The 24,478-nt window shown below is 42.5% G+C and overlaps 1 protein-coding gene across 1 annotated transcript in view; it reads right to left on the bottom strand.

The window, feature by feature from the left end:
• The window catches only part of fam120b (family with sequence similarity 120 member B), an 85,944-nt gene that overhangs the window by 40,510 nt on the left and 20,956 nt on the right, over window positions 1–24,478 (bottom strand). The window contains exons 2-6 of the mRNA XM_060830798.1: window positions 16,906–17,963; window positions 12,079–12,259; window positions 6,181–6,294; window positions 4,310–4,482; window positions 2,792–2,884 (exon numbers count right to left, since the gene is read on the bottom strand). Coding sequence (XP_060686781.1) covers window positions 2,792–2,884; window positions 4,310–4,482; window positions 6,181–6,294; window positions 12,079–12,259; window positions 16,906–17,919 — 1,575 coding nt within the window. The 5' untranslated portion in view covers window positions 17,920–17,963. The remainder of the gene's footprint in view (window positions 1–2,791; window positions 2,885–4,309; window positions 4,483–6,180; window positions 6,295–12,078; window positions 12,260–16,905; window positions 17,964–24,478) is intronic.

The following is a 24,478-nucleotide window of genomic DNA, read 5'->3' as shown; positions in this document are numbered from 1 at the left end:
AACTTGGGTTTATATGGTACCTTTAACGTATTAAAACTAAGCTTTTCATGAGGCTATTGTCAAGTAAATCTTGACACTGAACTATATATAGTGATTTTAAATCAAGTGACCAAAAGTTCAGTTGGAGAGGTATATTTTAAGAATCTTTGGAAGGAGAGAGTAAAACAAATGTTTTTTTAGTGAATGGCTTGCTGATGAATTTCATTGGGTTTTAAATCAACCTAATGGAATGGGACTGTAGGCCAGACCTCATGTTTTCTGTTCATGGAAAGATTTGGTAACAACAAATATCCTCCTCTGGTCAGTTATAAAAAGGCCCTCCTCTGTATATTCCAATGTTACCTCTTCCAGTGTTGGCCCTTCATCCCTCCTTTTGTGGAGGTGAAAATGTGTGCTGAGCAATGAATCCTACTGCAGTACTGAAACCTCAAGCGAGACTACAAACACAAATAGGTCACGTGGCCCACACAATGCACTCATGTTCCACTCAGGTCGTCCTTATTTAACTCCATCATCAACAGATTCCTTTCTCTCTTGTCTGCTTATTTCGCTTCTCCTGAAATCTGCCACCATTACCTCCTGTAAGTTGTAGATTCTCATCACTCACTGTGTGAAGAACGTCTGCCAGAATTCCTTACTGAATTTCTTGGTGCTGGCAAGGCCAATGTGGATTTCCCAACCTTAAATACTCTTGAACTGAGAACAAGTGTAAGAAAACGGTTGGAATATAAAAGCACTGTTGTGCTACTGAGACTTTATAAAGCTCTGGTTAGGCCCCATTTGGAGTACTGTGTCCAGTTTTGGTCCCCACACCTCAGGAAGGACATACTGGCACTGGAACGTGTCCAGCGGAGATTCACATGGATGATCCCTGGAATGGTAGGTCTAACATACGATGAAAGGCTGAGGATCCTGGGATTGAATTCACTGGAGTTTAGAAGATTAAGGGGAGATTTAATAGAAACTTACAAGGTAATACATGGCTTGGAAAGGGTGGACGCTAGGAAATTGTTTCCGTTAGGCGAGGAGACTAGGACCCGTGGACACAGCCTTAGAATTAGAGGGGGTTAATTCAGAACAGAAATGCGGAGACATTTCTTCAGCCAGAGAGTGGTGGGCCTGTGAAATTCATTGTCGCAGAGTGCAGTGGAGGACGGGACGCTAAATGCCTTCAAGGCAGAGACTGATAAATTCTTGATGTCACAAGGAATTAAAGGCTATGGGGAGAATGCTGGTAAGTGGAGTTGAAACGCCCATCAACTATGATTGAATGGCGGAGTGGACTCGATGGGCCAAATGGCCTTGCTTCCACTCCTATGTCTTATGGTCTTAAAACCAAATTGCTATGAATCTGGATTCAGACTGGGTAAGGACAGCAGATTTCTTCCCTAAAAAAAGGATAGTAGTGAACCAGAATTTTTGTTTACAACAATTGACAATCATTGTCATAAGACTAGCTGTTTTATTACAAGACTTTCTAATTACATTTAAATTCCGCCAGATGCTGTGGTAAGATTTGAACTGATGGTCCCAGAGCATTAGCCGAGCCTCCGAATAACTAGTCCAATGACATTCTCACTACATCACCATCTCCCTCTTTCATACGTTGATGTTGCTTACTATGTTATATTGATGGTTCCTTGTTTGTTCTACCCCACAATTAGAAATATTTTCTCTATGTCTACTCTACCAAAGGAACCTGTCCATTTCTCCCCCTTTCCTGATAGTTTAAACCTTGTTGTTCTGACATCGTCATTATAAATCCTTTCCCGGGCTTGTATAATCTAGCAATTGGAACTAGAAACTGTAGTCCAAGTGTGGTCCAATCAAGGTTCTATAGAAACTTAGCATCACATCCCTATATTTCTATCCTTCGAGCAATAAACCCTAGTACTCCTTTGTGCTTTTTTGAAAAGATCTTTTACTCCACCCACTGCCTATTTTAGCGATCTCGGAACTCTGTGCTCAAATCCCTTTGCTTTGCTAACCCATTTAAATTCTCATTTTTTTATCTCATTCTAGTGAAAGTTTTGCCAATGTGTAGACAGTCTTTCAAAGGCTAGTCAAAGTAACCATTGAATATTGCTTTGAAGATGGACTGTATTGAAACATGTTAAGGAGGTAGTCATGGAAATAAAGCAGGTTAAATGGATTGTTTTTATTTGCAAAAGCTTGTACAACTGATCTGAACTCAATTTGTTCACTAGTCAATACCTGTCATCAGTCATGTACTATGCCATTGCTAGTAAGCAACTATATACCATGTTTTTCAACATGGAGTTTGGAGACAATAGCATATAGAAATGCTGTCTATCTCAGTGAGCTGTGGTAAGGGTCCAGATATATGAAGGTTGGAAGGCCAGATGAGCGTGTTACTTTAAATTCAATGAGAGGAAGTGAATCCTTGAAGCAAATTCCCAGTTATTGGAAGATTAGAAGGTGTTAGCAGTACTTGTGCCAAATATTTAAAAGGCAAACATTAATTCATTTTAAATAACTGAGCATGCTATCAGCATCAAAAACTCATTCATATAGTTCCTTTGTTACATGGCACTACTTGTTTTGTCACAGATAACCATTTGTAAACAGGGGTCATGTTTGACTGCAGTTTTGACGGAACAAAGTTTTCTTCTGTTATTGGAATATTAAAAGGTAGGCATAGAAATGATATGCTCGATAATGGCACAGTCACTGAAAGGCATTGAAAATGACCAAGACCAAGTAAATGATAAAGTCACTGTAGTCCTAATAGACTATTAGGTCAAATAGGTGGATAAAGTAATTCATATACCTTTCTCTGAGCAAGCTGATCAGCTGTCTTGTCCCGGACAATGAGAGCCTGAGATAAATATGCATCCAGGTCCTCCCAACTGATCGTGTTTACCTGAAACAGTCCATGAAGCATAATTAAACATTAAGTTCTGATTCCACTCCAAGACTTGAGTACAAAGATCAAGGCAGATAGTGCAGCTTTGACGACATACTGCAATGTCTGAGAAGCCACTTTTAGACAAGATATTAAACTGAGGCTCCATCTTCTGTCTTCCAGGTGGGTGTAATAGATGTCCTATTTCAAAGAAGAGCAGACTCATTATGCCTGCTCCATATTTATCCCTCAAACAACATCCCAAAAAAAATCTAGTCATTATCACCTTACTGTTTGTCAGCGACTGCTGTGGGCGAAATTGGCTGCTGCACTTCTGGCATTACAAAAGTGATCACACTTTAGAAGTACTTCCGTTTGCTATAACCCACTCTGAGATGATTGGTGGACATGAAAAGTATGACTGTGAGTTTTCCTTTCTGTCATAAGCACCATGCTGAGTTGTTTTCACTCTACTAGGAGATCATGCTGAATCTGATCGTCCTGTGGTTACTCCCTCCCTAGGGTGTCATGACTTTCATTTCCTGGTCCAAATCACTTGATGTCAACAGGTTTAGGTAAGCACAACCTCTTAAGGCATCCCCAACCCATTCAGTCAAGTCGTCTTCTGTTATGTTTATCAATTCATGACTCAAGATCATTTAGAGAGACTCAGTTTACATTTAATTGATTGACATTTCACTAAATTAATCTTCATGTTTTCATGTATTCCCTCCTCTCATCATATAGCAAGCTCCCTTTTCATGCTAAATCAGAGTCTGTAACATACTTCTCCAATCTCTCAGACATTTACAATAATTTCAATTCAACCAAGGTTTCCCCTTCCAAGTTTTACTTTGCTTGTCTTCTTTGAAATTTTTTTTCAAATGCTCCCTCCAATCCTTCTGCAGCATTTTTCAAGTGATGTGATTTCTACTGCTACCTATGTCATCAATCTAAAGAGTGGAGTTCTCACAGTGCAGTTTAAACCTTTTAATTTAGCTTTAAATACTGAAAGGCCCTGGTGCAGCCTGTCTCTTTTAAAATTACTTACTGTTTCTTACTTGGTGGCATCAGTGAACCTTAACACTGCTACTTTTATAGTTAAGCTCCTGGGGGAGTGATCATCTTAGTTTACCACAATAGGTATTTCCTGAACGAGTTTTTCCCACTATCAAATCATGAGCTATTTTCCTGTTTTGTGCCTTCTTGGACTGATGAAGTGTTTCTATTCCTCCATGTCCAGTTTCACTCTCTCCCCTACTAAACTCCCTCTCCCTCCCTGCCTAATCTAACTCTCCCCCATCTGAGAAGCAGACCGGACTTCTATTTAGCTATTGAGTTGCAGGATTTACACTTGTGTGTAGAAACTCATATTCTATCCATTATACCATTAAGACTGCAAATAAGCGAGCTTGATCAAAGGGAACAATCATTTCTCCCTACCTGCAGTGTAACATAGGTCAGCAGGCAGCAAACAGCAGCACTGGAAGGCTTAAGAGGAAGTAACTCCTCAGCAAAATCCTGTAAGCCAAAACATGCGAGAAATGTGCAGTAACGTAATTTCTTAACCTCTGACCCTTCCGTCAGCCACAAGGTTTGTAAATCCGGAGTTCCTCCTGCAAATAAAACATTTGCATTTGGTTACCACCTGCTTCAGCAGGTTCAAACACACTTTGATCTTCGCAAGGTTTGTGAAGGTTTGTAGTTCAGGTTGAGGTTTAGGGAGTAGGTTTGCTCGCTGAGCTATAGGTTTGATATCCAGACGTTTCATTACCTGGCGAGGTAACATCATCAGTGGCGACCTCCAAGTGAAGCAAAGCTGTTGCCTCCTGCTTTCTATTTATATCTTTCTCCAGGATGGGGTTCCTGGGGTTTGTGGTGATGTCATCTCCTGTTCGTTTTCTGAGGGGTTGATAGATGGTATCTAGATCTGTGTGCTTGTTTATGGCGTTGTGGTTGGAGTGCCAGGCCTCTAGGAATACTCTGGCATGTCTTTGCTTAGCCTGTCCCAGGATAGATGTGTTGTCCCAGTCGAAATGGTGTTTTTTTTTTCATCCGTGTGTAGGGCTATGAGGGAGAGGGGGTCTTTTTGTAGCCACAAAAGCAGGAGACAACTGCTTCGCTTCACTTGGAGGTTGCCACTGATGATGTTACCTAGCCAGGTAATGATACGTCTGGATATCAAACCTACAGCTCAGCGAGCAAACCTACACCCTATACTTTGATCTACTGCAGTGCAACTACACAGCTTTGAGGTAGCAGTTACGCTCCTACGTCAGAAGTTATGATTCTCTTCTGTAAATTAAAGAATGAACAAAAGCACAGACAAGAGTTGCCCTGATGCAAACAGACAAGAAGGTCTGCCAATTTTTGCTCTCTGCTAAGTTAACTGACCATAGCTCGATTAGTGGATAGACTACAAGAATTAGCCTCCTGCCATAGAGAAGAAACAAAATCATCCAGGGCTCCTGCTATCCTTAGAGGCTCTGCAGGAAACTGCACACGTGCAGACATCTGCTTGTGAATTCCCCCACTGCCAAATGGAGTACAATTTTCTGAGCTTACAGAGGTCAGTGGCAAGGGCAGCATTTCAGAAAGCTCTTTTTATTTAATAATTAGGGAGCATTCTCACAAGGAGCACTCAGATGAAAACTGAGTGCCAGAGATATACAACAGGTTTGTTAGCATCTGTAAACTAAAAAGACAGGTTAACTTTCAGCAATGGGACCCCTGGGATTTGACCATGGATCTCGGCCCAAGAAGGTTAGCTTTTTCTTTAAAGTCCCACTCCTCTTTCTGTCAGGCCTGCAGCTTATTTCCAGCATTATCTGCTTTTACTTTAGGTTCCCAAAGTCATATATTTTCTTTTGAACTAGCAGTTTGTCATTCCAGAAACAGGGGAGAAGCTACAATGTAATTACAACAGAACTGTAGTTAATATTGTGAGTAATGCTAAGCTAATATGATTTAATAGTCACTTGCAGACACCTGTGAAACATTTGCAAAGCATTTAGTATCTTCCTTGCAACTGTACTGCATTAAATCCCAATTGCTTGCTGTTCCCCATCTAACCCTATAAGTACATCAGATTAAGGGATATAGTGCTGGTAAATGGACCATTTATTCTGCAGTCAGTGTTGGCACCAAGCATTCCCAGGTCAGGTTCAGCACAGCTAGATATACCAAATATCTCTGAACCCATGCTAACAGGTTGACTGAACCATCCTGAGGACACAAAAGGCACTATACCAGTGCAAGCCCTTACTGTTGGTTGGTCAAACTTGTTGAAACACATGAGGGTAATGATGTGGTACCTGGTACATCAGGTGCTAGCGCTGGCACAAGATTCGGCTGCTGCAGCATGTTGCCTGGATATACAAACCACTCCTTTACCATAGGACATGCTTTGGCAGTTTCAAGTTGGCTTTCTAGACAATAAGAAATTTAAATAAGATTATCAGCTATCATAAAATGTCACCTTTAGTTGATCTCAGTACAACTTAAAATGAATTTTACAATGTGGAAGGAAGTTGTCTGGCCTTATATATCTATGCCAACTCCCTGTAAGAGTTGACTTAACAATTATATTTCTGAGCCACCATATATCTGAGACCACTATAGGTTGAATGAAAACAGCAGCACTAACATCACTTAAGTATGCAAATCACAGGAGAGGGCTACTCAGCCCATCTAGCCTATGCTGGCTCTTTGACAGGACTTTCTGTTGAGCAGCTCTCCATGTTCTGACTCCATTGGCGTGAACATTTTGAAGCCTTTTCTTTCCAAATGTTATTAATCAGAAACTAAATTAGAATGATCACGATGGGATCTTCCATGATGGCTCAACTGTTAGGGCAGTGGGTGATACAAGCCACCAAGAGAGGAAAACTGTCCAGGAACAGTCCACCTCCTGATTACTATTCAATGGCCTATTGGAAGTGTACACATCTGGAGTAGAGTAAGGATAAGTAGGAAGGATCAAAGATGGAAAAAAAGCCAGTCCCCACTCAAACATGGTAATGGAGGATATCTGCTGCTCATAGGTCCACGTTTGAGAACTAAATCAAGGGAGAAACCATTTTCAACGTTTAATTTTTAATTGCATTTCAGCAGCAGGCCACTAAAACCACAAATGTTTCTGATGCCCCAACTCTACCAGCAAAGGAGGACAGACATATTTGGGGTTTTCACACCAAAGTGCTAACCTGTCGTGAATGGCTACACTGTTGTCAAGAGAGAGATCGACACAGGATTTGGTTGTCAAACTATCTGTAGCCTAACAGTCTGCCTTGGCTTACAAATGAAGTACATTAGGTTTTGGAGAGCTGAGAAACAGATTTACTAGAATAGGATCATGGATGAGGAACTCTGTATCTTTCTTACCTCTAGATCTGACCAATCCAACGCTTTACTGATTGGCATCCCATCTTCTCCACATTCGAAACACCTGCCATGCCCTCCACCTCCTCCATGACTTTCATTTCCCTGGCTCCCAACGTTTCATCTTCACCATGGACATCCAGTCCCTTCACATGTCCATCTGCCATGACGAAGGCCTCCAAGTCCTCAGTTTCTTCCTCTCCAACCAACCCACCCAGCACCCTTCCACGGACACACTCATTTGATTGGCTGAACTGGTCCTCACCCTCAACAATTTCTCCATTGAATCCTCCCAGACCCATTCCTTCAGACCAAAGGGGTAGCTATTGGCACCTGATAGGTACCAGCTATGCCTGCCTCTTTGTCGAGTACATGGAACAGTCCATCCTACATAGTTACACTGGCACCAGTCCCCACCTTTTCCTCTGCTACATTGATGACTGTAACGGTGCCACCTCATGATCCCACGAGGAGGTTGAACAGTTCATCAACTTCACGCACACTTTCCACCTTGACCTCAAGTTTATCTGGACCATCTCGGACACTTCCCTCCCCTTCCTGAACTATCTCCATGTCCAGCGAATGAATCAACACGGACATCTACTTCAAACCCACTTACTCCCACAGCTACCTGGACTAAACCTCCTCCCACTCCCCCCCCCCCCCCCACCCCCGTAAAAACACTATCCTTTACTCCCAACTCCTCCCCCTCTACCGCATCTGCTTCCAGGAGGAGCAATTCCGCTCCAGAGCATGCTAGATGCCTCCTGCTTCAAGGACCGTAATTTCTCCACCAAGGTGGTCAACAATGCCCTCCAGCGCATCTCCTCCACTTCCCGCATTTTTGCCCTTGAACTCCACCCGTCCAACCACAACAAGGATAGAATTCCCCTGGTCCTCACCTTTCACCCCACCAATCTCTGGATGCAACGCATCAATTTCCACCATTTCTGCCAGCTACAGTCAGACCTCACCACGAGAAAGATATTTCCCTCTCCACCCCTTTCAGCATCCCACAGAGACCATTCCCTCTGTGACTCTTTAGTTAGGTCCACACCCCCCACCAACCCACCCTCCACTCCCGCCACCTTCCCTTGCTGTAGCAAGAGGTGTAAAACCTGTGCCCACACCTCTGTCCGAACCCCAAAGGATCCTTCCACATCTGGCAGAGATTTTCTTGCACATCTAAACACCTCCTCTACAGTGTCCTTTCCTGTTGATGTGTTCTCCTCTATATTGGGGATGCCAACTTGTGGAACATTTCAGAGAACATCTCTGGGACACACACACTAACCAACCCCACCACCCTGTGGCCAACCACTTCAACACCCCCTCCCACTCTGCCAAGGACATGCAAGTCCTGGACCTCCTCTGGTGCCAAATTCTAACCATTCAACATCTGGAGGAAGAACACCTCATCTTCTGCCTTGGGACCTCCAACCACATGGCATTAATGTTGATTTCACCAGTTTCCTCATCTCCCCTCCCCCCACCTTTTCCCAGATCTAACCCTCCAACTCAGCATAGTCCTCTTGAACCGCCCTACCTGTCCATCTTCCTTTCCAGCTATCCACTCCACACTCCATTCTGAACTATCACTATCACCACCACCTCAATCTACCAATCGTCTTCCAAGCTATCTTCGCTCCAGCTTCACCTCTTTCTTATTTATTTCTCAGCCACATTGGGCACACCCCTTCCCCCTCCTCCACAATCCTGATGAAGGGCTTATGCCTGAAACATCAATTCTCCTGCTCCTCTGCCTGACCTGCTGTGCTTTTCCAGCACCACACTTTTTAACTCTGATCTGCAGTCCTCTCTTTCTCCCATCACATCTTCTATTGTTCATAAACTTGAGCTCATCCATAACTCTGCTGTTGACATCCTATACTGCACCAAGTCCCATTTTGTCCATCATCCCAATATGCTTATTGGTCAATACTAGCTTCTGGTTTGATAAAATCTCAACTTTATAATTCTCATTGTTGATTTCAAGTTCTCCACTGTCTTGCCATTCCCTATCTCTATAACTTCATCCAGCCCTACAAACCTGCTAGATGTGAACTGAAGTCAGTTCTAGCATCTTGCCAGATTTTAAGCACTCGACTAACAGCAGTCATGTATTCAGCTACCTTGGCCATATTCTGTGGAATTTCTGTCTTCAACCACTTCTCCTCTCTAACTTTCTGCCTTCCATTAAGATTCTCCTGAAAACCTGTCCATTTACCAAACTTTTACTCATCTATCCTGTTAACTCCATGTGTGTCTGGGTGTCTTTCCCAAACAGCCAGTTACTCTTTCTTTCTATAAATTCCCTTCTTGAAAGGAGAAAGGGCAGAATAACCTTCACAGACACTGAAAGGATGAATCCTCAGCCAGTGAACAAAAGTTTGAAAATACCCTTGTGTTTTCCTCGAAGAGTCAGAAAGAACTGGGAGGCAATGGAAGGAAAACATCTCATTGAGGCCTACAATCTAGACTGGTGCCAGAACCGTGCTTCACTGATATCTTCTGTTCCTCTCCCACTCGTGATATCTGTGTTGTGGACTATGCTGAGTTGGAGGGTTAGACCTGGGATAAGGTGGGGGGAGGGGAGATGAGGAATTGTTACAGTGCAGAAGGAGGCCATTCAGCCCATCTCCCTATAGTGGTTCTATTGCCTAGTGCCATTCTTCTGCCTTTCTCCTATATCCCTGCATACTATTCTGCCCATATAACCATCCAATGCCCTCTTGAATATCGTAATTGAACCTGCCTCCACCACAATTCTAGGCAGTGCATTCCACACCATAAACACTCATTGTGTGAAAAGTTTTTTTTTCACTTCGATTGCACTTCACTTTAAATCTATGCCATCTCATTCTTTTTTCTCTTACAAGCGAGAACAGCTTCTCCTGGCCTACTCTGCCCAGCCCGTTCATGATTTTGGAAGTTTCCATCAAATTACCTCTCAGCCTTCTTCACTTCAAGGAGAACAATCCCAACTTCTTCAATCTATCTGAATAACTGGAACCATTCTTGTAAATCGCTTTAGGAATATATTTTAGTTGTGCCTGAATCACCTGCTCTTTGTAGGTGACTATTTTTCCCACCAACTCTTATTTCAATCAATCCTGCTTAGTCCTGTTCTTGCCTGACTGAATTAAGCTCTCTGCAATTGACTTCTCTTAATCTGGATTGCTGTATGTAATTCTCCAACACCATCCTGAAACTTATTATACATTCATCAGAGTTTCCTAAATGTACCACTCCTGACACTTGGCCCATCTCATTTCTAATGAGCAGGTTCCAAAATGCATACTTCCTTGTTGGACATATTGCTGTGGGAATGTTTCCATAACATAATTTGGGAACATTTGTCTCTCACTGCTCCTTACACTATCAACATTACACACTATGTTTGGATAACAGAAATCCCCCACTTCAAGGAAGTCTTTTCTATACATATCTCTGTTTGTATATGTATGGGAATTTTATAAAAGGGTAGAATTTAAATTATAGAGAGTTATGTCAGTAATTTATGTTTCTTTTCTGCGATATGTTAAAAACAATGCGTTTGCACAATCCTCCTTCTCTGTTAAGTACAGAAAGCTAATGAATATTATCTTTTAATGTGTGCTTGTCAGTCAGTAAATTAGGAACTTTGAATAATTTGAATAAATTGTTTTGCATTTATGACCACACTGGGAAAAGTGGGCCTTGTTTTCCAGACATTACCACAGTGAGCCATGACATTGATAATGCTCTCGTCAAGCACCTTGCTACATTAAAACTAGTCATCTGTTGTTGTTATGCTCTATGTTTCTAAACACAGCCACTTGGGTGAGGAAGAAAAGTTTGCATAATGTCCATGGAACTCAAATAGGCATAGGGTAAGAACACCATAGGGTAAAGCCAGCACAGTGGCACAGTGGTTCCCACTGCTGCCTCACTGCACCAGGGCCTCCAGTTTGATTCCAGCCTCAGGTGTCTGTCTGTGTGGAGTTTGCACATTCTCCCCCTATCTGTGTGAGTTTCCTCCGGGTGCTCCAGTTTCTTCCCACACTAAAAAGATGCACAGGTTAAGTGAATTGACCATGTTGAATTGCCCATAGTGTTAGATGCATTAATTAGAGGGAAGTGCGTCTGGGTCGGTTACTCTTCGGAGGGTCAGTGTGGACATGTTGGGCCAAACGGCCTGTTTCCATACTGTAGGGAATCTAATCTAAACACCATACTGATTTATCGCAGAGCTCTTCCACCGTGCAGAAACATTTTTTGCAACAACTTGCACACAGTTTTGGAGAAGAGAAGAGCACAAAGACCTGGCTTATGAATGCAAACCTGGACAGTTTAGGAATTAAAAGGAATTGAAATCAAGGAATTTAAAAGAGGAAACACTCCACGAAGATTAACACCCTTCTTCAAAACACTAAGTACACTGCAATTATTTTGGTTCTGAGCATCTATTTCCATTGTTTTTCTAGTGGTCTGCTTAAATGATCAAGTGACATCAGGGGAACTAGCATGGCAGGATTGTGTACAAAAAGCAAACTAATTTCAGCTCCAATGATAAAACTGATCTCCATTTAATGGCTGAATTCCCCTAGGAGCTGCATATCCAGAAATCATCCTATAGTTAATAACCTGAGGATTCAAGCTGATGTGTATCTGTGCATGATAATTCAACATCTTCATGTTGTCAGGCTTAATAACTCCACTAGATTCACCAAGACTGTTATTACTATCAGCAGGTATAAATACATGTATGGTAATTGTCAAAAACTTGCTGTTCATCACAAAACAGTGCATTCTAAAGGCAGATGATACAAAATATCGACAGGAATCCTTACTTGATTCAGCTGAAAGAATAATACCATAAATGCACTGTCGAGCTGGTTGGTAAACAATGGCCTGTCCTGGAAGTTCAGTATCCAATGCATCCTCCAGAGTATTGCTGCAATCCACTTCCCGAACGTTCAGAACTTTGTAAACTGTGCAGCTTTCAGCTTTGATGTGCCGCTCCTTTGCAAACTTTTAAAAAATTAAAAATAATTATCAAAACAAAGATTTAACAAGAAGGCTACATCATTGTAAAAGGAAATGTCATTCTGTGTACACAGGCATCGTTAGCAAGGCGAGCATTTATTGCCCATCCCTTAGACACCCTTGAAGATTGCACCTTGTGCCCGACCACACCTGATGGAGTGAAGGTGCTCTCACAGTACTGCGAGGGAGGAAGCTCCGGGATTTTGACTTGATGACAGTGAAGAAACGGTGATAAAAGTCTGAGTTGGAATGGTGATGACGAGGATGCCACTAGCAACTTGCTCCCCTTGTTCCTCCGCTTGGAGAAGTCACAAGTTCGGAAAGTAGTGAATACTGATCATGTATTAAATTGTAAATGGTGTGAATTCTAAGCAATTTCAGAAGAATGCTAGAGTAACATAGGAACAATGTGCTGCGTCATTTTATTCAGTAAAGTTGTAAGGGTTTTTCATGGATTTGTAGAATTTGGATGTTGTTGGCTGGGCCACCATTTATTTCTCATCTGTAAATTGGTCTTGAGAAGGTGCTGGTGAGGCACCTTTTTGAACTGCAGCAGGCCATGTGGTGTAGATACAGCCTCAGTAATGTCAAGGAGGGAGGTCCAGGATTTCATTTGGCTAGTGTTGCTGGTAAAAATAATTGTGATGCATTTATATTTCATTGGAAGGACGGATACATTTGGAAAAGACTTCATAGTTTAAACCAAGGGTAAGGACAGAAATTACAGGATTTGCTGCTACTCCTATGTGCCAGCCACATCCCGTGACCCCAAGTACAGCTGGCACGCCAGAGCCCTGGGCCCTGGATATCAGGTCTTGATGTACCCCATGCACCGAGCCTGGTTTAAACAATTCTTTTTATAAATCAACTTATCTTAATGTGTTTCTGGATTAGTGGTGCTGGAAGAGCACAGCAGTTCAGGCAGCATCCAAGGTGCAGCGAAATCGACGTTTCGGGCAAAAGCCCTTCATCAGGAATAAAGGCAGTGAGCTGGAAGCATGGAGAGATAAGCTAGAGGAGGGGGGTGGGGTGGGGAGAAAGTAGCATAGAGTACAATGGGTGAGTGGGGGAGGGGATGAAGGTGATAGGTCAGGGAGGAGAGGGTGGAGTGGATAGGTGGAAAAGGAGATAGGCAGGTAGGACAAGTCCGGACAAGTCATGGTGTCAGTGCTGAGCTGGAAGTTAGGAACTAGGAAGAGGTGGGGGAAGGGGAAATGAGGAAACTGTTGAAGTCCACATTGATGACCTGGGGTTGAAGTGTTCCGAGGCGGAAGATGAGGCGTTCTTCCTCCAGATATCTGGTGGTGAGGGAGCGGCGGTGAAGGAGGCCCAGGACCTCCATGTCCTCGGCAGAGTGGGAGGAGGAGTTGAAATGTTGGGCCATGGGGCGGTGTGGTTGATTGGTGCGGGTGTCCCAGAGATGTTCCCTAAAGCGCTCTGCTAGGAGGCGCACAGTCTCCCCAGTGGAGAGGAGACCGCATCGGGAGCAACGGATACAATAAATGATATTAGTGGATGTGCAGGTAAATCTTTGATGGATGTGGAAGGCTCCTTTAGGGCTTTGGATAGAGGTGAGGGAGGTGTGGGCACAGGTTTTACAGTTCCTGCGGTGGCAGGAGAAAGTGCCACGACGGGAGGGTGGGTTGTAGTGGGGTGTGGACCTGACCAGGTAGTCACAGAGGGAACGGTCTTTGCAGAAGGTGGAAAGGGGTGGGGAGGGAAATATATCCCTGGTGGTGGGGTCTTTTTGGAGGTGGAGGAAATGTCGGCGGATGATTTGGTTTATGCGAAGGTTTGTAGGGTGGAAGGTGAGCACCAGGGGCGCTCTGTCCTTGTTACGGTTGGAGGGGTGGGGTCTGAGGGCGGAGGTGCGGGATGTGGACAAGATGCATTGGAGGGCATCTTTAACCACGTGGGAAGGGAAATTGCGGTCTCTAAAGAAGGAAGCTATCTGGTGTGTTCTATGGTGGAACTGGTCCTCCTGGGAGCAGATACGGCGGAACACTGATTCAGTGCCACTTATCACATTTTGTTTAACGGTAATAAATACGATGACAAGATCCAAACATACAAATGGAATTTATTTTCAACTCTAGCAATTTTAAAAAATCAAATCAATTGATAAAACCACATTGGGTCAACCAACCAGTACGGTTACTGCTCTCTGAGGGTTGTTGATTACTCTCGGTCTACTTGAATAAACCATTCCTTTCATATCATATCCTCCACTGAAATATACTTCCATTAACACCTCATTCCAAGTTTATGCCCAATGCTCAGAAGTAATTAACAGACAAACTGATAAGGCAACTTCTTTTCTGGTTTGAATCCTGTCCACTCTGCATTGTCTGCTAGCTGTGAAAGTTTTCTACTGAGTGAATTGGAGAAGTTCTGAGTGGGTGTGGGCCAATTAATCTCACTCAGAGAGGTGTGGGAAAGGCACACAGTGAGAGTGTTCTTTTAAGACTGGTGCTGAGGCACTTTGCAGAGGGAATTAGTTACTGATCTGAGACTGTCAGAATTAGGTCCTTCCAGCTCACAGATACCATGAGTTATTTATAGATCTATGACTCCACACTGCCTGTCAATTTGCTAATGTTCAAACCCCAGTGGAGGAAGCAGTTCAGCACTAGTGTAAGAGTTCAACTTCCCAAATTAACCACCCCCATCAATTAGATGTTTTGAACATAATTTTTAAATCCATGAACAGGATGTGGGCAAGGCTTGCATATATTTCCCAGCCTTAGCTGGGAAAGGTGGTGGGCTTTGTTCCCAATCCACTGCAGATCCTTATATTGATGATAATGTGCGATAATGGTTGACCCAGTGACAACAGAAGAATGCGATAAATCTCCAAGTTGAAGGTTGTGTGTGACTTTGAAGGGAACCTGGATTCCCACTATAATGCTGTTCTTGATTCTCTCAGTGTTCAAGGTCATGGAACTACGATTGGAGTAAGGTCAGTGAAATGCTGCAGAGTATCCAATCCAGTGTAATTTCTTAGATACAGCATTAAACTGAGACATTGGGTACTGTCCAGGTAGACATTAAAGACCCCATGGCACTAATTGAAGAACAAAGGAGTAGTCCCCAGTGGCTTGACAAATAATTATGTCATCCAACAGATTATCCAACTTTTATTTACCTCACTGTTATAGAGTCATATAGCATGGAAACAGATTTCATGGTCCAATTTGTCCATGCCAACCATGTTTCCCAAAATTGAAGTAGTCCCATTTTTCTGCATTTGGCCCACTTCTCTCTAAACCTTTCCTATTCATGTACTTATCCAAATGTTTTTTGAATGTTGTAACAGTACCTGCATCTACCACTTCCTCTGACAGTTCATTCCACGTACAAAACAACTTCTGTGTGAAAAGGTTATCCTTCAGGTCCCTTTTAAATTTTCTCCTCCCACCTTAAAATTATGCCGAGTTTTATCTCTCCTACCGCAAGGAAAAGACCTTTGCTATTAACCTTATCTCTGCCTCTCACGATTTTATAAACCTCTATAAGGTCACCCCTCAATCTCCTAAGTGCGAGTGAAAAATGTCCCAGCCTGTCGAGCCTTTCTTTATAACTCAAATCCTCTAGTCCAAGTAACATCGATGCAAATCTTTTATGCACCTTCTTCAATTTAATCATATTTTTCCTATAGCAGGGTGACCAGAACTATACACAATATTCCAAAAGTGGCCTCACCAACATCCTGTACAATTGCAATATGGTGTACCAACTCCTATATTCAGTGGTCTGAGTAATGAAGGCTAGTATGCCAAATGCCTTCTTTACTATTTTGTCTACTTGTGACACAACTGTCAAAGAACTGTGTACCTGAACTCAAAGGTCTCTCTATGGCAGACTATTCCAGGATTTGCTAGATGACCTAAGAGGTGGAAATTATGGCATTTAAGAAGAAGTGTGTTTATGATAAATATCAGGTTGTTTGTGAAAGCTCAACTGTAAAAATTAATTCTCACACTTCCCACTTCTCAGCAGTGACGACACTTCAAAGCAGTTTGGGACATCCTAAAAATTGGTAAGGTTGTTACTGAAATGCAGGAGGGTGAACAGTGAGTTCACTGCACCAAAATAAGGCTTACACTGCAGGGGTTGCACCTGCTGAATTATTTTCAACCAGACACTCAGAATTTTGACTTTGATCTGATTATAGATATTTTTCATCAACCTGCTCAGATATGTTATGATGTATTTGTGGCAGGTGCAATTTGGCCCCTTGCGACTTGACCTGCTGGTCCATGAGCCTGACAAGATTTGAAGAAGCAGCCTTCTGATGTGGAGTCAGGTGCACTACTGCCACACCACAAATTCACCCCTTGAGCTGATTATAACCCTGGCTCTCACAGGTCAAATGGCCGTTCATCAATCTGACCCAATTACCACCTTGGAATCAAGACATCGGTGGTTCATTGTGTTCCCCGGCTAATTAGGTGTTTCCTTGTTTCTCACCATGTCACAAAAATGGTCTGAATTTATTCATGTAATGTTCTGTTTCCTTGCCTTTGTCACCTTAATAGCTCACATACAGCCAGCTCCCTTTCCATCAATGCTTTCCGTCAAGCAAACATTACCAGCCTCACTGAAATATAAACGATGGATTATATACTCACTTGTAAAATCCTTTGGTCTGTGTACATGGTATTTTCATATTGGCTTGTCACTGGAGATGGCACATTGTGAAGAAGCCAGGGTGAGGACTGCCCGGGCAGTAAGTAAGTTGTCATTCCCAGCTCCAGAAGGCTTTCAGTTGAAGTGTACTGCAGACGTCTCTCTATCGTTCTCAAACCATCATATGAACGGGTCACAGTGGAGATATAATGTGCGACTGCCTCGACCACCTCCTTTCTCTTAGTTGGCTTGGGATTATGTGGAGTGTATCTAGACAAGCAATGCCGCTTCAATCCTCCTACCACATTTTCTGGCACCACGTCATTGCCAAGAAGGCAGGCTAAAAGTGGCAGGTCCACCAGCTGCAGGTGGAGGGAGTGGCAGAGATTTTCTCGGGAGTACATAACTGTTGTCAGTTTGTCCAAACACAGCTTGTTAACTGAAAGATACGGCACTGTGTCGTAAATGACGTAATCCGTGTCCTGCCCCAGGATTGCCATACAATCATTTAACCGGGCATAACTGGCGATTTCATAATCGGCTTCTTGTAGGGAGCACATGGTGTTTAAGCCCATGGACTTCAAGGCAAAACGAGTAAACGTGCCCAGCCCAGAGGGAATAAAGAACATGTCTCTTCCTGGCTGACTGGCCTTTGCTTTTATATACTGAAATATTTCTGCAATTTCTTGATTGTTCCTCAGCCGTCGCTTAACCCATTCGTCCCTTTTCTTCTGTTCTATTACCCCATCAAAGAAAAACACCAACTCTATGTTATGGGATCGAAAAGCAGCTACAAAGGTGTCTAGGCTCTGCAAATACTCACGCCACTGCCCACCATGCACCCAAGCCTCTGACGTGTACCAGAACCGGAGACATCCCATAGCATCCACCACCACAACAGGAGAATGACCTGGGTGCAAACGGCAATGCTGCTCTGCCATCTCCTTCAAATTTACCCAAATGTTCGATTGTGGGCAGGCGCAATCCATGAATCTCTGGAGGCCCTTTACACCCATTGCTGCTGCCAGTTAATGGGCCCAAACAGAACGGCATCAGAAGTCTGGAGAAAAAGGAAAACAAACCTTCAATTGTAAGGAAAAGAAACTTGTATTCATATCTCACCTTTCAGGATCCGATGTGTTTCACAGCCAGTTAGATGTATTTTGAGCCTGATTGTTGTTGTCGTGTAGGCAGCAACCACTGCGTGCAAAGTGAGACCCCTCCCCTGCAAATAGTAGGGTTGACTGACTCACATTTACGGGGTTAGCCAAGGGGTAAATGTTAACAGACATAAAACATAGTTCCGCACACTTCTCTGAAACATATAGCACAGAATAATCTTTCATGTCAGACAAAGGAAGGCCTCAGGTCATTGTCTTGCAAGATCATTAGGGTGTAAACAAAATGTTAAATGTTAACATTTTAACTTCCACATAAAAAGCTAACTTTTAACTTTATTGGAAACTGACACTCCACATGATTAAATCCTCTTCTCTGGAGGATAGTAAACAGAAAGAAGGACACAGTGCAGAAAAATATGCCAAAATAGTGGGAAAATTATGTCAAATTATAAAATTGCTTATTTGCAGCAAAAATACTGCGACCTTGAAACAGTCTGTGGGAAGTGCTAATGTATATACAAGTACAAGCTTAAAATCTCCAGGACCTTCTAGAAGACATTGGATCTTTGAGATAAGAAATGCCTGAACACAGAAGGATATGAAAAACATGATGTAATGGATTGATGCGCATATGATAGATAGCCAGTTGGTCAATGAATGAGACATAAGGAAATTAAGGTAACTGGATAGTTTGGAGAACTGAACTGTTTTCTTTGGAGAAATTAAAGTGGAGGGGAGATTTGATGGAGGCATTCAAAGTCATAAAGGGTTTGGTCAGAGTAGATCATGAAACTGGTGGAAGAATTCAGGATGGAAGGGAACAGATTTAAATGGCAAAAGAAGAAACGCAGAAATGTTCAGAAATTGATGTCATACAAGCACTTAAAATCTGGAATGTACTGTTGCAGAGTGTGGTTGGTGAAGCACTGAAGAGGAAATTCCATTATCTGAAAAGAAAGAATGCACGAGGTTACAGAGAGGAGAAGGAATAACGCTAGCTGAATTGCGCAATTGGAGAGCTAGTGCCAGTTGGATGACCTCCTTCCATCCTATAACAATTCTTATTCTGTCAAAGTATGCAGATCTAACGATGACAAGCATCAGTGAGACGTTATTTGGTTAAGGGCCAGAATAAGACAGACCAGAAATTTGTCTTTGCAGAGCAAGAGATCTGAATTTCAAAGACATGGACAAACAAAATGAGAGATAGACAGAGAGAAAGGGGAGACAGGTGAGCATGTGTGTGAGTAAGAGACAGAGAGAGAGAGAGAGAGAGATAGCCTCATGCCTTTCTGGGTGGTGGCCAGGAGACTTCTGACTGGGTAAAAGCAATGGTTTGCTGAGTTTCGACAGAGCTGTAGAAACACTCCTGTTACTACCAATTTCATTATCGGTTAAGTATATTTTATGGAATTCAGCTTGTCACGTGACTGCCTGCAGCTCTCCCTTTAAGGACATGTATAGAATCATACAATGAAACAGGAGATCCTTCAGTCCATCGTAACTGTACAATTCTATAGCAGAGCTACCCAATGAGGTTCACCTCCTCCTCTTTTCCTATCATACTGTACATTTTTACCATTTGAGCTTTTATATCATTCTCTCTGAAATGTTTGAAATGAATTTGCTTCCAGTGCCCTTCCAACCTTATAGTGATTAATAAAATCTTGAAGGCCATAGATAAGGTGAATAGCAAAGGTCTTCTCCCTTGGATAGGGAAGTTCAAAACTAGAGGGCATAATTTAAAGATAAGAGAAGGAGGATTTAAAAGGGGTCTGAGGGGCAACTTTCCACACAGAGGATGGTTTATATTTGGAATGAACTGCCAGAAGAAGTGATAGATGCAGGTACAGTTACCACATTTAAAAGACATTTGAACAGGCACATGAATAGGAAAGGTTTGGAGGGATATGGGGCAAACGCAGACAAATGGGAAACAAAAACTGAAATTGCTCAAAAGCTCAGTTGGTCTGACAGTATCTGTGAAGAGAAATCAGAGTTAATGTTGCGGGTCTGGTGACCCTTCCTCAGACAAATGGGACGAGTTTAATTTGAGAAACTTGGTCGGCGTGGACAAGTTGGATGAAGAATCTGTTGCCGTATCCAAAATCTATAAATCACAACAAGACATAGGCAATACTTTACTAGATTAGGCAGAGGAGAAAGTGAGGACTGCAGATGCTGGAGATCAGAGCTGAAAAATGTGTTGCTGGAAAAGCGCAGCGGGTCAGGCAGCATCCAAGGAGCAGGAGAATCAACGTTTCAGGCGTAAGTCCTTCCTGAAAAAGGGCTTATGCATGAAACATCGATTCTCCTGCTCCTTGGATTAGGCAGACACAACAACCATGTTTATTCAATGGATATCAAAGTAGCGTTCATGCAAAGGGCTCAATAATTGCTTCAGCCAAGAGTCTTGGACAACTCCCTTGATGCCTATATCTACACCGATATTAACATCAAGGTTGCTGATGGTCTTTTGGGTGGATAGGGATAGGGGTTTGGTGGCGGTGGTCAATACACTTCTATCTGAACAAGAATGTGCCATATTCAAAGCTCTTGTACTAGTTTGGAAGGCATTGTTAAATTTCTAATCCATTGTGTCATGAAAGTATACATATTCTTACTGCTAATTTATTTGGGTAGCTTCAGCTGAACATGATAATTTAGGGTTAACAAATACAGAAAATGCTGCAGAAACTCAGCAGGTCTGGCAGCATCTATGGACAGAGAGAGAGAAGGAGATGTTGAGTCTGGTATGACTCTTTGTTTCACATTTCCAGCATCTGCACTATTTTACTTTTATTTAACTTTGGGTTTGGCATTTTTGACAACAACTAATTTCAAGGCCAATCTTTCATAATAATTTCACTGGATAGATTGGTTATAGAATAACTGTAACTCGAAGCAGTCACTATTATAAACCTTAAAACACCAACGCTTAGCTTCAGAATCCCTGAATTCCTAAACAGTCAGCATCTGTAATGTCAATCCCTGATATGATATACTTAGAGTACAATGATATAGTCAGATTGAGGGCATGCTTCTAGCATAAGGTCTCATCCATTAATGCACTGTCAACAACACTTTAAGCTGTGACTTATGTATTGCATTACACAGCAGGGCTGTAACAAGGGAATTTTCACTGCATGCTGCAGACCAATTTTACTGATTGCTTGACAGTCAGAGGTTACTATCTATATAACCACCATGAACGAGGAGCGGGATGAGAGGGGGAGGAGAAGGGACATCCACTTGGGGTAGCACAGGGACAATTATTGTATTATGTTTCATGTATTCAGTCAAATCCTCAAGAGTACAGAAATTTCCATGAAAGCGCTCGCTGTAAGTCACCTGCTGTTCACCAAAATTGCTCTCATCAGGAAGTCCCATTTGCACTGTCACAAACCTGATCCCCAAACTAATTATCAAAGTCAGAGAAAAGCATCACTGTATGCTATCACTGCCTGTTCGCAATATGAACAATGCAAAGCAAGAAATGACAAATGTAATAAATCCATCTTTAGCCTTTGCAAGAGTCTGCAGTAAAAAGTGCTCAGGCACTCACTGGCAGCACGTGTGGGCTTAGAAGCTGAGCCTTCAAGCTCATGTTAGCCATCGCTCCCACAGTGCTGGATACTGACAAGATAAAAGTGGACTTTGCCTCTCAACTGAAGCTGGAAATCGGCTCTGACTTCAGAAAAGGAGTGCCACAACTCAAGCTGCCCATGTATTTTCCCACCCTGATCTGCCATTTGTCTCCATAAACTTAAATCCAAAACACTGGGTGCTACTTATTTCTAACTTGCACCAAACCCTGTTCATCCTTCACATCTCAATTTTAAAATTCTCAGCCATGTTTTCAAATCCCAACGTAAGACCCCCCACCCACCATCAATAATTTATGGACAATTCTGCAGCCTCACAAACCTCCCAAGACAACAACAGATATGATTCTGGCCTCAAGTGTCCCCAGTATTAATCACGCCACCATTGGTTTCCACACCTCAGCTTCTGAAGCATTAGGTTCTGGAATTCCTTCCCGAAGCCTCTCCACCACTCTCTCCTTCTTTAAGACAGTGCTTAAAACACACCAAATCGCTGTATAACTGAAGCATTACATTCCTTCTTTTCATGTTCAGTTCCTCTCACAATAAAGGATAGGATTCCACTAGCATTCTTGATTACATGCTGCACCCGCATACTAATATTTGCACGAGAGTGCATAACGCCCTCTGCACCTCAGAATTCAGCAGTCGTTCTCCTGTTAAGTCAGTTTTTTTTATTCTTCCTATCAAAGTGAACATCCACATTTTCCCACACTATACTCATACTGAAATACTTTTGCCCATTCACTCAAACATTAATATCCATCTACAAATTACTTACGTGCACTTCACAACAAAAGTCATTTGTGTTATTTTTGCAAATCGTCTGAAGGAATGCCTGAGACCTAATAGAATGCGAGAACAGGTAATGGATATTTTAATCAGAAGTGAATTGGGTTTGAACTGGCTGTTTCAATATGGGAAGCTGTTAATCAGTGGAATAACGCTAACTGAAATAAGGCTCATAAAGTGTGGACTTGAATTCTATGTAAATACAGTTATCTTTTGAAGTATAACAATTTGCCCTCCCATCTCCTTGTATGGCTTGGTGTCAAATGTTATTTGACAGCATTTTTGTGAAGTGTCTCAGGACATTTTATTTTGTTAAAGGTGTTATATAAATGCCAGCTGTAGAAAATGTCTTGATAGCTGCAGTCTGATTTGCAGATCAACAGCAGGATTTACTGTACAAAGGCATGGATTTTGGGAAGGATTTCCAGAAGGCATTCAATAAGATGACAACAAAGATCACTGTGGAAATAAATACTGACAGTATAGAGGGGTAACAGATTAACATGGATAGACATTAGGAGTGTGTTACTGGAAAAACACAGCAGGTCAGAAATGTGGCTGGAAACCTCGGGGTGGAGAGATAAATAATTCCTGATGAAGGGCTTTTGCCCGAAATGTCGATTTTCCTGCTCCTCGGATGCTGCCTGACCTGCTGTGCTTTTCCAGCATCACACTCTTGACTCTAATCTCCAGCATATGCAGTCCTCACTTTCGCCTATGGATAGAGATTGGTTGGTTAGCAAAAAACTGAGCGCAAGTGAACTCTTGCCTGATTGGCAGAATGTGATGGGAGGGGGGTCTGCAGGGGTTTTTTAGGGGTGTCAATTTTTAACAATTTACATCACTGACTTAGACAAAATGTGTTAAAAATCACACAACACCAAGTTTTGTCCAACAGGTTTATTTGGAAGTATTAGCTTTCAGAGCACTGCTCCTTCATCAGGTAACTAGTGGGCAGGATCATAAGACATAGAATTTATAGCAAAAGATCACAGTGTCATGCAATTAAAATGATATATTGAACGAATCTAGATTGCTGTTAAGTCTTTCATCTTTTAGAATGGGTTGCAGGTTTGAGGTCATTAATATGTAAATCCCAGAACTTCTTTTAAGTCACATTCTCGAGATAACTTAAGGTTTTATAAAAAAAAGTGACATCTCTGCTCAGGCAATGTATTAAAGGTATGAGGTTAGAGTCTGTCTGTATCCCAATTTTGAATCAAACTGGTTCTATTTCCAAAGTAGGAAATTATAAAATGTTACATGGATTGACTGCCTGCAGATTGTGTGCTTTTTGAGCAAAAATAGAATGTATCTGTAAATACAATTCTGCAAAGGCAAATTCACCCCATAGACTTGTGTGTGTGTATGTAAGGGGGGGAGGGAGAGAGAGAGAGCGCACAACGGGGTGGGGTGGGGGGAAGAGAGAGAGAGAGACTGTGTGTGTGTGTGAGTATGCATGAGTGTGTGTTTGTGTGTGCATGAGTGTGACAGAGTATAAGTCTGTAAGAGGGTGTGTGCATGGGTGTGAGTGTGGGATGTGCATGTGTGTGCGTCTGAGAGACAGCATGTGTATAAGAGAGGCTCTGTGTGAGTATGTAAACGTGTATGTGTGTGTATGTGTGAGAGTGTATGGTGTAGTGGGGTCACCTGTAGTGTGCCATGAACCTGAGGTCCCGGTTGAGGTCATCCCCAGGGGTACCAAACTTGGGTATCAGCCTCTGCTCAGCCACTCTGCATTGTTGCATATCCCGAAGTTCGCCTAGGAGGATGGTCACCTGAAGATCCGAGGCTGAATCCCCTTGACCGTTGAAGTGTTCCCTGACTGGCACCAGCACCGCCACATCATAGATGATATGTGTGAAGGCATGGTAGCAAAATTCGCAGACTACACATAGACAGGTAGGGAAATATGTTGTGAAGTGGATATAGAATCTGCAGATGGATATTAATATTTGAGTGAATGTTCAAAAGTATTGCAGTTTGAGTGTAATGTGGGAAAATCTGAATGTTTACTTAGGGAATGTGTAGCCTTGCAAAGAGAATTGGGATGCACT

This window comes from Hemiscyllium ocellatum, chromosome 10 (genome assembly GCF_020745735.1).
Source record: "Hemiscyllium ocellatum isolate sHemOce1 chromosome 10, sHemOce1.pat.X.cur, whole genome shotgun sequence".
Taxonomy (NCBI): domain Eukaryota; kingdom Metazoa; phylum Chordata; class Chondrichthyes; order Orectolobiformes; family Hemiscylliidae; genus Hemiscyllium; species Hemiscyllium ocellatum.
The sequence above is the reverse complement of the archived record's forward strand: the minus strand, read 5'-3'. Positions and strand labels throughout refer to the sequence as shown.